General features: G+C 42.5%; 1 protein-coding gene across 1 annotated transcript in view; it reads left to right on the forward strand.

Annotated features, from left to right (window-relative positions):
* The first annotated feature begins 13,369 nt into the window (after positions 1–13,369).
* Positions 13,370–14,511, forward strand: part of FOXO3 (forkhead box O3) — a 76,306-nt gene continuing 75,164 nt past the window's right edge. The window contains exon 1 of the mRNA XM_026071976.1: positions 13,370–13,387. Coding sequence (XP_025927761.1) covers positions 13,385–13,387 — 3 coding nt within the window. The 5' untranslated portion in view covers positions 13,370–13,384. The remainder of the gene's footprint in view (positions 13,388–14,511) is intronic.

The raw sequence follows: 14,511 nt of genomic DNA on the forward strand, positions 1-14,511 counted from the left end.
TTGCCTGCGTGTCTTTGGAGGCTGGTTGCACTGGGTGTGGGGCGCTGCCTGTGCAAGCTCAGGCTGTTGTATATCTGAGTGCTCCTGACAGTCAGGTGCGTTTTAGTGGTGTGAGTCACTGTGTCATGCCACTTCTGCATCCCTTCGCCCATTGCCCATGCTGACGTGAAGGGTGGGTCCATGCTGGCATTTCTATGCCAAGATCTTGTCCAGAGCTTCAGAATAAGGACAGGGGATGGAGGTGTTGCTGGAGATGTGGTTTGGTCCTTTGACACCTCTGGAGCTACCTTCATGCCTCTTGTTTTACTGTGGGGCTGCCTGGAGGCCTGCTCATCACCCAGCCCCGAGCCATGCACGGCCTTCAGACAAGTCCACGTTACCACCCCTGTTTTTCCCAGACTTCCAGCTCTCCCTGGAGAGCGATGAAGGCCATGGGTACGTCTGGGCTGGTGACCGGCGGGTGTGACACAGTCCTAGGAAAAAGTTCTCAGCAGGTTTGCTGGCTCATGACTCACACGAGCAGAAAAGGGCAGAACCAGGCTGGACGCCAGCATTTTAACCGGGCGGTAGCATCTGTTTATCAGGACCCCAGAGGAGTGGAAGGCAAACAGATAAATAGGAAGGCCGGTGGGGACAGAAAGCAGTCTGTCCTGGGAGAACAGATAGAGGAGCACCGAAACACGTTGAGCAGAGCCACATGGGCTTCACTTGCACCTCCAGGGTGCTGCGACCGGGCAGTCCAAAGCAATCTGTAGCAGGAAGGCAAGATGTTTTGCACAGATGCAGCCCAGTTCATGACAGTGCAACTTTCATGGGTAGACGAGCTAAAGAGAGCGGGGTCTGATTCCTGTCCTGGCTGAGGGCCGCATTAGAGCAGCGTAATGGGGCTTTCCTGTGAAAGTAGGGCTCTCCTGCAGTGCCGCAGCAGAGTACATTTGCATTAGTGTAAATAAGAGTCAAGCCAGCAGTGCTTAAAATCCTGGTTGTAGCTGAGCCTAGACTCCCCATGAGGACTAAGCAGGACCAGAGAATGTTAGTAACAGTGTTACACTTAAGAAAACAAAGCTTTGCTTAAAAACATGTTAATTACCTAATAATATTCTGATACAAACTGCTTTCCTAGTCTGGACCTAGCCAGCACCTCTGAAATTGTAGATGATTTGCCGTTATGGCTTAGTGCTTTCTCATGCTGTATCAGATTGGTTTCTGCATTTTTTTTTTCAAAATAGGATGAAGGATAAATATGTTATTTTAAATATACTATTTTAAATAAATCATTTTAGGATATGACTTCCAGGGCCATTTTTATTTTATCTGGAACAGGGATTGCATTATCTTGATACATACTCCAGCTGCATGTCGGCAGTCTTAAAACCTGCTGTATTTGGTTTCTTCTCTCTGTGCTAGCTCTTCAAGCAGACATTTCAGCTCTCCAAAGGCATGTTATGACCAAAGTTAGCCCTACTTTTTCATATGAAGTTTGCAGTGTAAACATACCTTAAAATGCAAGGTTTAATCCAGATCAAAAATTCCTGACTTTGCGGGTATTTGTAAAGTTAGGCTGTGAACCCATATCTTGTGTAAATACATTTGCTAGTACTTCATGGAGGATTTATCGGTTCCACATATAAAGTTCTAGATATGCTTAGTACATAAAATTGGCTTCTGATACTGCTAAACAAAGAATGTCTTTGTGTGAGACTTTAACAGGCTCCCACATTATCACCTTTTTTTTGCTGGTTGGTTTTGCTCTGAGCACAGTGATGTGGTTTCCTGAAAACCTATAACTCATTATTTGTTCTGCTAAACTGCCGTGGACCTTAGCTAATTTTCAGAGAATATTTTTTCCAGGAATTTATAGGAGAAGATGACACCAGTTCAAGTCGTGTCCTGAGATGCATGTAAGCTGAGACATGTAAAGCCACTGTCCCTGTTTTTGTGCAACATGATCTGTTATGTTTAAAAGTTTCACTGTATGAGGGAACTCAAAACCATTTGTCTGACATGTCAGGTTTCAAAGTGAATGGTGGTTCTTTAAGTATTCATCAAGACCTATGATGAGAGAATGCTGTTCCTGCTATGCCTTTGTAGGAGAATAATGTCGACGCTAAGAATGATGATGCCACTGAGAAGCTGTAAAAACTCTAAAGCATTATGTGAATCTTGTGCAAGCAGCTTCTGCTTTTGCATAGCCTGAGCCATATATGTAGCCCAGATAAATAGGTCACATCTGAACTATTAGATTTGAAAATGCAAATCATGTCAGAGCCCTGAATGGATTGGGCCAGAGGTTTCTAGCCTAGTTTGTGAGCAGCCAAAACCTCCTAATCTGATAATATGATTATTCTCATCATTATGTTGACAGTGTGTGATTCTCACTTCACAAAGCATATTATGATTTATTTCTTGCCCCACTGCGCTTACAACCCAGTTTATGCATGGTGAAAATACTTCTGATAAAAATGTACTAGAAGAYTTGCACACTTGAGGTAGGAGAGAAGTCTTGTATGAGGAGCTGTTTCTTGGAAAGTTCTGGGGAAGGGAGCAGTGTGCTTAAGAAGGTATTTGAAAATCAAAAGGGAGGCCATTTTACATACAAAAAAAGAGGGAAAGTGTTTAGGCCATAAGGTAGCGGCATACGGGGCTTGGAGGAAGAAGAAATCTGTAAATTAGCTGTAGGTAGTAAATCAACCTGATTTATGTTTATAGACATCTGATGTCTACTGGGCCTAGTGGGGTAGCTTGGAGCAGGTGGAAGAAGCGTACTGTTTACCTAATTAGAAACATAAATAAAATCTTTCCAACATTTTTCTAAATTTAAATGCATTTGAAGCATATGTCAGACTTCTCACATCCAGGAAAGATCCCTCAAACCCTGTCGTTCCCCAGGGAGGCTATTTCCATTTCACCTTCTMCCAGGCTCTGCCAGGTAGCAGTTCTCCTGGTCGGAGGATGCAGTGGGATGTTCATTAGCAGTCGCATGCATCAGGGTTTCTCCTGAATGCATCCATACAGGTCTTTATTGCAGTCAGTGGGAAAATGGGTACTATTTGGGGTGATAAACCAGGGAATTGGAAAACCAAAGAAAATGAGCGTGGTTGAAATTGGTAAAGACAAGATTTCACCTTTGTGTATTTAATTTAAAAGTCAGTGAGGGTAGGGAGTAGAGCCTGGGTTGCTGTACAGTAAGAACAGCTCCATTTCTCCTGTGTATTTTAGATACTGAGGAAACAAAGATGATGCTAATTGCAAGAGAAACTACTCAACTGCTTTGTATTATGTTTAAAATGAAGGGGGAATAACCCTGATTGAATGACCTATTTTGACTTTCTCAGTCTAATGTTTAATGTTTTAGTCTTCTCTGGACAGTGAATTATAATTTTATCAAATCCTGCTGGAAATGAATATGTCGCTGGATAAAATATTTTAGCCTTGCAGTTTTAACCACAAAGTTGCCTCTTGCCACTTGACTCAGTGTCAGGAGTTTTCTCTTTCATCTGGAAAGGTCTTTTGCTATGCAACACACTGACAGCAGGGTTTTTTATACAAAATAGGGACCTGTCAGGAAGAATATAAAATAGGGCAGTGAAGGAGTCTAATTTAGAAGCAAAAAGGGCATAAATCTCCACCTCTTTCTGATGACAGAAGGCCAAAGTACAGAAATGTACTTGATGCTGGTAAACTGTAATCCTGATACCAGAGAACAGGTTCTGTTAAAGAGGGAGCTGCAACTAACAGCATTACAAGTTTCTTAACATTATTTTCAGTATGTAGCTGGTTGTTACATAAGGGGATTCTTAGATGACAAAGTGCCTCTGTTAGGATAGGCTCTACTTATTGTGTAGATACAGAAATTGTTTGCTGTTTTGGACAAGTGTCAGACAGAATAATACTGAATAAGTCCCAGATGAATGTGGGTGGTGAAAGCAGAAAAATAATTTCAAATACAGAGGGGTATTACCAGCTGAACAGCCAGTGTTGATCCTATGGTGCAGAAAAATGGAAGCAGAAAAAAAATCTTTTTTTTTTTTATGATGGAAAATCTTAGCTGAAAGATCTGTTCTGACCAGAATTTGGTACCTTTCTCAAATGTGCAGCAAATTGGCATCAGTGGAACAGTGCTGTAAATTATTCAAAGAGCGAGCAGAAGTACAAACGAGTCTCCAAAACTTGAGAATAACATCAAATTCTTTGTTCATTTAGAACAACGTGACCTATAGTGTCAGTTGCAGTTGCTGGATCCAAGGGTTTAAGTAGTGAAAACAACACATATTTGGCCAGGATAAAATGTTCATTTGGGGTTTCTGCAGCAGCTCTGTGGGGACTCAACCTTGGAAAAAACTTTTCTTGTGTCATTTTTTATTCAGACTGGTGCCGAGCATGTGGCATGCCAGTGCTTTCTAATTAAAGAAGAAAATAAAAAAGTGATAAATTGGGAACTAGTGTGGATTCGGTGCACCCTCAGCCTGGAGGAAAAAACAGTCTGCTTGAGCAGGAGTAGGATAGCAGTTGTTGGAGAAATTAAGTATGGATTTCCTTTGATTGTAGCTGAATCATGGCATCTTACTAAATTTATCCAGTCTTGAGTGCCTGGTTTCTGGTTTGACATTTTCATCGTCATTGGGTTTTTTGTTTTTTTTTCCCCCAAGCTCTCTATGGACTGTGAGATGATAGTTTCCTTAGTTTCTGCAGGAAACCCTATCAAGTATCAAATCACTGTTTCTTCCACATGGGTATGAACGTGCTGGAAGCTGCAGAAATCTCTCCAGAAGCAACATGATACGGTGGGTGGGGTTCGAGCAATGGCAGGCCTGTGCCTTTCCCATTTTCCAGCAGTGGACGGGGAACAGGAAAGTTGGATTTTGCATGGCTTGACCAGTAACTTCAGGCTGTTGGTGTATCTCTGTGGATAGTCCTCACTGTTCAGTGAAATGCCAGACAGAAGTATTAAAGAAGAACATACTTATACCAAAAACTACCCTGAAAAATATGTTTTGATATAAAAGCCAAGTGCTCAGGAAGTACAAAATGTCAGAATTAAAGTCTCCTCTAAAACATGAAATTGCTTCTGCTGCTCATGGTGACACTGTCATTAGTAACAGGCTCACACACATGCTCCCCCCACTGGTTCCTGGCTGGGCTGGATGCTTCACGGGGTGGTCACTGTTTCACTTCATTCCCGTGGATCTTCGTGGGGGCCCTGTGCTATATTTGTTGCACGCCACTCACACTCAGCTCTGAGTCAAGAAGCATGGGCTCATCTGTGTCATTCCAGTGTCAGTCCTGTGTCAATCCTGCCCCAGGACTTCCTATATCCAGTGTCTTGCCTATTCCAGGCTACTTATCCTATTTCTAATCCCAGTTTCAGTTCAAGTTTGCCAGGCTATTAGCAACTGGGAACAGGGTTTTATAATAGGAAGTGTTGGACAATATGAGGTATAGGTGGGGCTAACAGCACCACCTATAATTTACAACACTGTTTATTTATGTAAGTAATCCTCCCTTGGGTAAGTAGTCACGGTGCTGTTGGTGTGCAAGTCCTTAGTCATTTGGACAGTCCCCTCCACTCTGCTGATACTGTGCAAATTGCTCCTTCGTGTAAGCAAATGAAGGATCCAGCCTTAAATTGAGAGACTTCAATCTCTATTTTGGTGTGGCCCTAACTAGAGAGTGAACATTTTCTGAGATGATACTGTTCAGGGTGCTACTAAGCTGTCTTTAAAACTGTGATCATTTTAGACAAAAATCTTGGAATCCTGTTTCTTTCCCTGCTTTGTGGCAGGTGGAAGTACATTAGCCGTGCTTAACCCCTGTCAGTCCCGCTTCCTGGTGGCAGCTGCAAAGTTTTGTTGAGAGAGGATGAAGGCTGCTTCCCATCTGGTTGAATGGGTGGTGGCTGTGGTTTGGGTTGGAAGTGATCCTCTGCTACCTTTTTGCACTAGAACAGGCAACATTTTCATGACAGAATGCAAGGTCAAAATAAGCTCGTCACCCATTTTGACATCTACCAGGCGCTCCCCACCTGATTGATTGCTTCATCAGTGTGTGCTAGTTCAGTGACCTGCACTGTTGGCTAATTGCCTTTGATATTCCACCAAAATTAGAAGAGAAATTAAACATCATCTCCTTAAAAGGCTATACTATATTTAATTATATGTGCCGTAGTTGTTCTAATTTCCATGGTGAGGGGCTGGGTTTCTTTCCTTCCCACTGAGGAGAAGAGAGGGGACATTACAGGTTCCTCATTGATAAGATATAAGATATCAAAGTATACAGTCCATAAAACACATTCTGCATCTGCCAGCACATGCCTTTTCCTTACATAGCTCCCTGGTTTTATTATATCTACTGCCTCTGCTGTTGATGTCATGCCTTGTCTTTAATGATTCTGGTAAATGCCTCCATATCTAGATGGAAAACTAAGTGCAATTTTTTGAGATCAGGATTAGACTGAGAAACTCATACCAATTTGGTACTTAAAACTGCAAGGTAATACCTTGGGACATGGAAGCATGTCCCAGGTTCTGGGTGCAGGACCCCTTTGCTTCTTTCACTAGGCTTGGCTTAGCTTCGGTTACAGTCAGTAGAAAGCTTCTTACTGACCTGGGTTGGGTCAAATCATTTAATGGTATGAATAACCTTATATTAACTTTTTAAAGAGCTTAGGTGTAGAACATGCAGTTTATAACTCTCTTGTTTTGAACTTTATCACGAGGGAACTTTAATCAGGCAATAGAACAGCCTCTCTTCTTTCCGTCCCAGTAAAGTGCTTGCAAACATGCATTGCCACAGGTAGTGCAAAGACAAACCTGGCATGCGCTTTTCCCTCTGCTGCAAGAGAAATCCGTATTTTAATCCATGTCGTTGCTCTCCAAGCCGTTTTGGTAGCTCAGCAGATCGAGGGGTTCGCTGGTAGTGGCTGATACCCTTCAGATACTGTGCTTCAGCTTCCCAACAGCTATTGATAACAGCTGTTTAATCACAGATCTCTGGGTTGTGATATACTGGGATTTTCTGAGTGGTTGTGACCTTGGGGGGAATTAGACTGGATGTAATGTTTCCAAGAACTGGAGACGCCTGTGCCATTGAGCTGGTACACGTTGCTGAATCAATTACCAGCACTGGCAGGATTTTGCTTTAAGGGAATCTTGCAGCTACATCACAGTCTTGTTATTAGTAGATTATTGTTAATTGGTTTTAATACAAAGCCAGATATTTGCAGTGAGGAGGAAACTCAAATAATCAGTTTCTGTAAAGTATTTTCTCTATATGCGGCACTGTTGCAGCACATATCCTGGTATTGCATCTCACTTAATGTTTTCAGAAAAATATTATCAGCTTATGTGTGGAAATATACATTTACTATTGAATTGTTGTGCGTGAACATGGAATCACTGCATCATGCCCCAATCTTCTCCAAAGCAGTCAGTGGCAACGGAAACTGTCTGCATGGAGATGTTGATTTTTTTTTTTTTCTTTTTCCTTTGGTGATGGGGCCATGAATTGGGCTAAGGGGACTCAGCACCTGTGTGACTCAACGTAGTGTAGCATAGGCCTCTTCCAAGCTTTTGCAGACAGGCTTCCCAGTGAACCTGTTGGTTTTTACGTGCAGCCCATGGTCTAAATCCAGGTTGTTGGCCTCTCTTGCACCGATGACGGCCACACGACGCAGCACGGGCATTATGCAATGCGCTCAGATGCTTTTAATTTATGACTTAGCAGTTTCTGCATGTGCTTCTTTGCAGGTGACAAACGAGCGTGCTGTGACCCGACTTCACCGGCTCGAGTTTTGAGCTGTCTGCTTTGGTCTGAAAGATTAGAGTCAGTCTTAGAGTTGCTTCCCTGGTTTACTTTTTAATTTTTGTTCCAGTATAGTGCGGTATTCTCACAGCCCCGTTACGTTGAAGCACTGTTTATGTTAGTTCTTGCTTGCGTGGTTGCTGAAGTCACTGGAAACCCTCTGTGGAAATGCAGCCCCCGTAATTCAGATTGTCTGTTGTTTACTTAGCATGTAATTGACTGTCAGTGTGTTGCATTTAATTCAAGTGCTAGTAGGGTTTTCCTCAAAATGTCTATGTAGCATTAAGCCAGTGAGGAGTTACAAATGTAAATATGTTTACACAAAAAATGAGGAATGCATGAAAACTGGCATTGCTTAAGCAGCCAAAAGCAGCGTGATTATATGCTAGAGGGACACTGAAAATGTTGGTTGCCTTAGTATGCCTGCAGAAGTAAATCCCAACAAGATGTACGTACAGTCTTTGCCTTCTAATGCATGGTATGCTATGGCTGTGTATGCAACGTGGGGGAAAAGAGCTTAGGAGTCTGCGGGCACTTTTGTAGAATTTTTAAGAAAAAATGGAAATGCCGAAGTGTGGGCTATAGCTAAACTGGTATTTGTTTTCGATTTTCCTGGGCAGTAGCAAGGCAGCCAACAATTGGGAGACCTGTGACGTTAGTGTTTCATAACTGAAAGTTAAGCATGCTTCACAAGCTGTCATATTTAGGGTTGCGAGTGCAGACACACACACGCACACACACACACACACACACACACACAAAACATTGTTTACTTCCTCTGCAAGTTCTGGGACATTCAGTACTGAGAAGCATGATACACTTGCATAAACACTGCGGCCAGATTTATCTCTCAATCCTATCTTTTCCTTTCCAGTCTTGGAAAGTGATTAATCTACAACACACATTTTGTTCTTTGATTGCAGGGCATTATTCTGTAATCATTTACAGTGTTACCGAACTGTAGTACTGACTTGATGGGATATTTCTGTTGGGTACCCATTGCTGTCAGCTGAAACTATAGCTGCGTAGTATTGAAGGATCCGGGAATTCTACTTGAGAGGTCTATGTAATGTTAAAACTGCTTTCTTTTGCAGCGTGCACACTTAAAAAAAATCAGATGTACATATTTAAACCGCAGATAAGTATTTATGCAACAATACGTGCTGGGAGTTGGTTTGTAGATTTAAAAACAGTCTGATTACTGCAGCATGCTGGTTGGTAGCTGAGGTGTTCATATGCGTTTGTGGAAGGTGGAGGAGTTTAAGTGACTTTTATTTCCCATGCTGCACATCATGTATGGAAGCTTACTCCAGTTAAAAAATACGAGCCTTTGTAGTAATGAGAACCTTTGCACGTCACCTGGTGTCTGAGGAAACAGAAAAGTAAAGAGATTAAAAGTGAAATCAGAAGATCTGTCCTGTCTCGACTGCGTTAAGGCTTTTCCATGTGCCCTTTGTGTTTTTTGTTTGTTTTTTTTTGGTATGTTTTCTAGTGTAAAAGGTATAACAAGACAGAAAGCAGGTAGGAGAGGTAATAACCTTGAGTTAACATGCTGTAGATTGAGATTAGGCCATCAGAGTTTTGTTGGAGGTGAGCGTCCATGTTTTAAACCTATCGTTCTTTCACTAAGAAGGTGTATGAGAAGTAGGTGGAAAAAATTCAAAGAAAAACACGATTTGGGGTTCCAGCATGTTGGTAAGCTTATTTTTGCCATATATATCCACCTTTCTCTCCTACAAAGAAAGAGCTGTTAACAGACCTGAAGTAGGTAGGTCCAGAGCAGTCACCTGTGTTGCTAAGCCCAGTCCCTGGCAGCAGGGGACACGCATGCGATGAGCGTCTTGTCCCAGGGATGCACAGAGGTCTGACTCTGTGACCTCCACATACCACTCATGGCAAAACACTTCCCATCACCTTATGACAAACCAAAGCCTTGCTGTTAAAAGACAGAAACCACAACACAAATGTACTGTGTGCAAAGAACGGGGAAAACTGAGGGCATTGCCAGTGGCAGGGTACCTGTTAAATAAGATGTCCAGACGACCCCATGCCAGAAATCAGGACAAAAAGTCTTCCAACAGGCTTCCAACAGCTTGTCAGTCTGATCTTGGGACCAGGGCAGGGGAAAGGAGGGGGATTTCCTCTGACTGCAAATCTAGCAGTCATTTTAAATGGGAACACGTTTGAATAGTACCCTACTCTACATTTGGTGCCTGAGAAGTCAATGCCAGGGGGAGCACCAGCATCACCTCTCTAGTGATGGGCTTTGGAGGAAGCACAACAGACAGCACAGACAAGCAGTGATATAGTATTTACTGATTTATTGACATATAGGGGCATCTGGAGTATCTGGTCACAAATTTCACTTCCCATCTCCAGTGTTTTCTCTATTTAGTTACATTGTCCCATCCATAAATTTAATGAATTCCGTTCTAAAAGGCATGTTTCTCTGTAAAGTCCTCATGCAAAATCCTTAATGATAAATGAAAGGGAATTTAAAAACAAGGAGAAGGGAGACTAAAGCTCATGTGAAACAACTGCTGTTTAGGAAAACTACCAAATTTTGTAAGAGGGTGACAGGTTCAGGGTGTGTATGTACCCAGGTATCCCACTGCTTTGTTGGACTTAACCCCAGAAGAAAGATAGCTGTCCTAAGCTGTTGGAGGGTAATGTGTTCCTTGGGATTGCAAAGTTGCACCGTCTCCAGTCCAGTGGTGCTAGGCCTGTGTTTAGATCATGTTTGAGGAACGGACCAGGTAAATAATATTTTTCTGTGGTTGTGAATTGGTGGCAGTGGCATCCAAGCCTAGGAATGATCTTGGCAATGGACAGCTTTCCTTGAGTACTGAAATTATACTACCCAGTGCCAGCCACTTCTCATGCTTTGCGTGCACTCTGAACTAAACGGAGCTTGTTCTTGTCTCCCAATGATAATTTAGTTGGGGAGTTGATTTTAAGGACTGGTAAATGAATGGCGAGCCTTCAGCAGCTCCAGGCAGGGGACAGAGCAGAGAGAGACTGCAGTGTTCCTAAAAAGCTACGCTGGAGGCACTAACTGAAGTGCTAATGCATATACCCATGGCTGGGATCTGTTGGGGTGGGTTGCAACTCAGTTTCAGGAACGGAAAATTTGTRTTCAGTTATGTTTGGTGTGAGCGTCCTCCTGCTGCCCTTGGATGGGTGTCACTGGATCGCTGAGTGTGGGGGTTCAGAGTCATTTACCCCAAATCCGGGATCACCTCAGTGATCGGTAATTGTTGTATTCACTTTCATTTAACAGCTAGGGATGAAGCCCCACGAGTCTCTCTTGTTTTTACAAGTGTTTATGCTGCATGAAGTACAGCTGTCCACAGAAAGATTTCTAGGAAATGTTAGGTTCAGTACAAAGAAGCTATACACTGAAAACTTGAGATCCTATCTCACTGGGCAGAAAGGAGCCTTTACCGCAGTGTGTGTTAATTATTTGTTAATAGTCGGTTGAGCAGCCAGATGATCAGGGGCAAGGCATCAGGCTGCTAAAGTACATCCAAAGGACATTAACCTCTCTGAGAGGTAGGTGGGGGCAGTCCTTAGCCCCCACTCCAAGGAACTACTTTCCCAAGGAATTTGTTTTCAGCTGGTGTAAGACCTGCCACTGTTAAGTGTAGCTGTAGCGTAACTACGCCGTTTTTGGCTATGATGGCTGCAGTTGGGTCAGGTCTTTTGAGTAGGCAAGTCCTGTGCAAGACCCAGTAAGTCAAGTGGTAGCTTCAGCAGAGACTAGAACCAACTCTGATGATATCTAAGGGAATAACAAATGAGAGGGACCCCCATCCAAATCCATTGCTGACTTTCAATCTCCCCCCCCCCCCAAATCTTTCTAAATCATGAAACAGCAAACCAGTCAAATCCTGTTTAAAAAAAAAAGGGCTTGTAGGTCACCCATTACGGAAATTGGACATTAAAGTCTAAACTTCCAGCTAGGCTAAAATTTAATATTGTTCTTTCATGATAAAGGTTGGTTCTGGGTGCAGTTTTGAAAGCACCTCCTGTGCAATGCAGAATAGGGCCCAGAGAGAGGAAATGAAATCAGAAGTGGAGAAAAGTTATTTTAATTATAAATAGCTGTGGTAGGAAGGTAGATGTTTATATGTGTAATAGTACAGTACCTACTGTGTGTATTTTAGGAGAACCTGAGAATAGCAGCTGCACTGAAATACTTGACAGTAAAGTCAAATATAGTTTAGGTTTAAAAAAAAATCCCTGCAGACAGTGGAATTCTAATCTGAAACCTATTGGTGTTATCTCCGCTTCACAGCACAGAACAGCCTGTGACTTTGGTGTTCATTTACGCACATCAAGTTCTAGTAATGGGATATGTCCCACTCCTCTCAGTGTAGTATTGCACATTGGTAGAGCCCCTAAATTTCCCCAAGAGTCAGAAGAAGCTGACAGCTTTATTTCACTGCTTTGCCGGCGGAGGCTGTGTTTTCTAAAGCCTTGCTGGCTTTGCAGCTGATGTACCTGTTGAGTTTTATATATCTAGGACTAGGAAGCAGCAAAGCCGCAGGCACTAAAACCAGAACGCCTGCTAACACATTAAGGTCAAAACCAAAATTAAACTCATGCATGAAATTTGGGTCTGAATCACAAATTCAGGAAGTTGTACATGAAAATTGGTCTGGGCATTACTTCCTCCCTAAGAGCTGTTCAGCTAAAAATAATGCCTTGTGCTATAGTTATAAATAATACGGGCTCTTTTTTTTTTTTTTCATCTAATTAAATTGTTACTCTTGCCACAGTGAAGGGAAGGGGAAAAGATAATAACATGAATCTGGTTGAACAAGTACGTAGCTTGCAGGTTTCAGTGAGAGTTTTTGTAACTGATGCTGAACCTTCTGCTAATATATTTAATTGTTAAAAGAAGGTGCTCTGCAAAGATGTCAGGGTTTTGTTGTTGTTCTTTGTTTGTTTGTTTTTTGAGGGAGAGGGAGGGGACACAACAAGTCTGTCATTTGGGAAACCCTCTTGTCATTACAGAAAACTCACCCAAAGGGGGTTTGTCCTGTGCTTTCCAAATACAGAAAAAAGGAATTTTTATCTTACCTTTTTTTTTTTGAAGAAAACTACAGTGTGTTTTCCATAAGTTTGCCCAAAACATAGCATAAGATGTCTTCATGGTCTCTGTTGTCCTTTGCCAGCTTACTAAAACAATGAAAAGTGCCCACGGATAGCTCCGACTTCTCCCCCTGCCTTTTAAAGAGCGGCACTTGGCGGGTTTGCAGCAGGCAAATGATGGGTAAAGCTGGAAAAGGAAACTTTCTGAATCGAGATCTCAATGCGGAGACGTTCCTTGAAAACAGTGTTGGGAGCCTGAGCGAGGCTGTGGTCGGGCGCCCAGCGAACAGTAACTGAGGGCGATATCCTAGTGAGAGAGTATTTATCACACCTGTTTTAGTTGCTGTGTTAACATGGAGGAAGGTTTTGTGTATTTTGCTGCTGGGATTTGTTGGCTGCTGCTGAGGCCTTTTAGCAGAATTCACCATTTGTTGCAGATTGCGGAGAAGGCGTTTAAAGCAGCACAGCTCCTGAGCCAGCGCTGATAATGGTCAGTGAAAGCAGTAATCCCAGCGGCCTAAGGGGATAACAACAGTCAATAACGTGGCTGCCAATCTTTAAGCTTCATCCTGACATCTTTGAGCCTGAGAGGGGGTTGTGTTTTCCAAATGTGTCCACGATGGGAAAAGGAAGCATGCCTAAAAAGTAGGATGCTGTAATGAAGCTAGCCTGCACGTGGGATACGCTGTGCGTACCACAACGACCAAGCTAAAACACACACTCCAAAATGTTTATTGCATTGGAATTAGCTATCACTTAAAAAGAAAAGTGGAGAGACAGCTGTATTGTTTCCCTGGAAGTGATGCAGTGCCACGGACCCGCTAGGGCAGACCAGCACAGTCTGAGATAATATATAATGTACCCGGTGTCACTGGAGCAGTGTCGCACGAGCCAAAAGCGCTGTCTAGTACAAGGGCTTTTTTTTTCATTCTTAATTTTCAAGAAAATATTCATACATAACAGCTTGAAGAGTGTTTTTGAAATTAACACATGGTTATTACACATTTATAATTTCTAAAATGTTCCATTCAGCCCTTCCTTCCTCTATCTGCTATTTGCTAAATTTTAAGAGGTTTAAGACTTTTTTTCATTAGTCAATAGCTTATCTGTATTCTAATTTCTCATTCACTTCTCAACTGCTCTGCAGGAGTGAAAATCTAACACCCCCCCGCCCCCCAATACTGTAATATGGTTGTAAGCAGAAATCCTAGTATTCTTTTAAGGGTTTGCTGCATTGTTCTGAAGCTGCTGCCCTCCAGAAGTTGGTTATGGCATGGGCAAAGAAAACACCCTGATACTAGAAATGAAAGGCCTAAAAAGTAGAAACTTCAGCACAATAGAGAAAGATAAATCATTAGCCAAAAGGGGGTCAGAGAGAAAGCTGCTGAATAAGTGTGTGTGTTTATTTAAGGAACTGAATGCGTAGCAAATACTTCTCCATGTGTGTGGAAAATATGAGTTGGCTTTTGCAATAGCATTTTATGGGGAGAGAGATCAAGGGTTCAGGAGCTGACATACTTATTCATAAAACATAGGGAGCAAAGACAAGCCACTTGTTGTGGTCCTGCCTGTTTGCTTTAAGTCCAGTCTGGCTGAATCATTTCTAGGAACAGA

This window comes from Apteryx rowi, unplaced genomic scaffold, assembly GCF_003343035.1.
Source record: "Apteryx rowi isolate R43461 unplaced genomic scaffold, aptRow1 scaffold_334, whole genome shotgun sequence".
Lineage (NCBI taxonomy): Eukaryota > Metazoa > Chordata > Aves > Apterygiformes > Apterygidae > Apteryx > Apteryx rowi.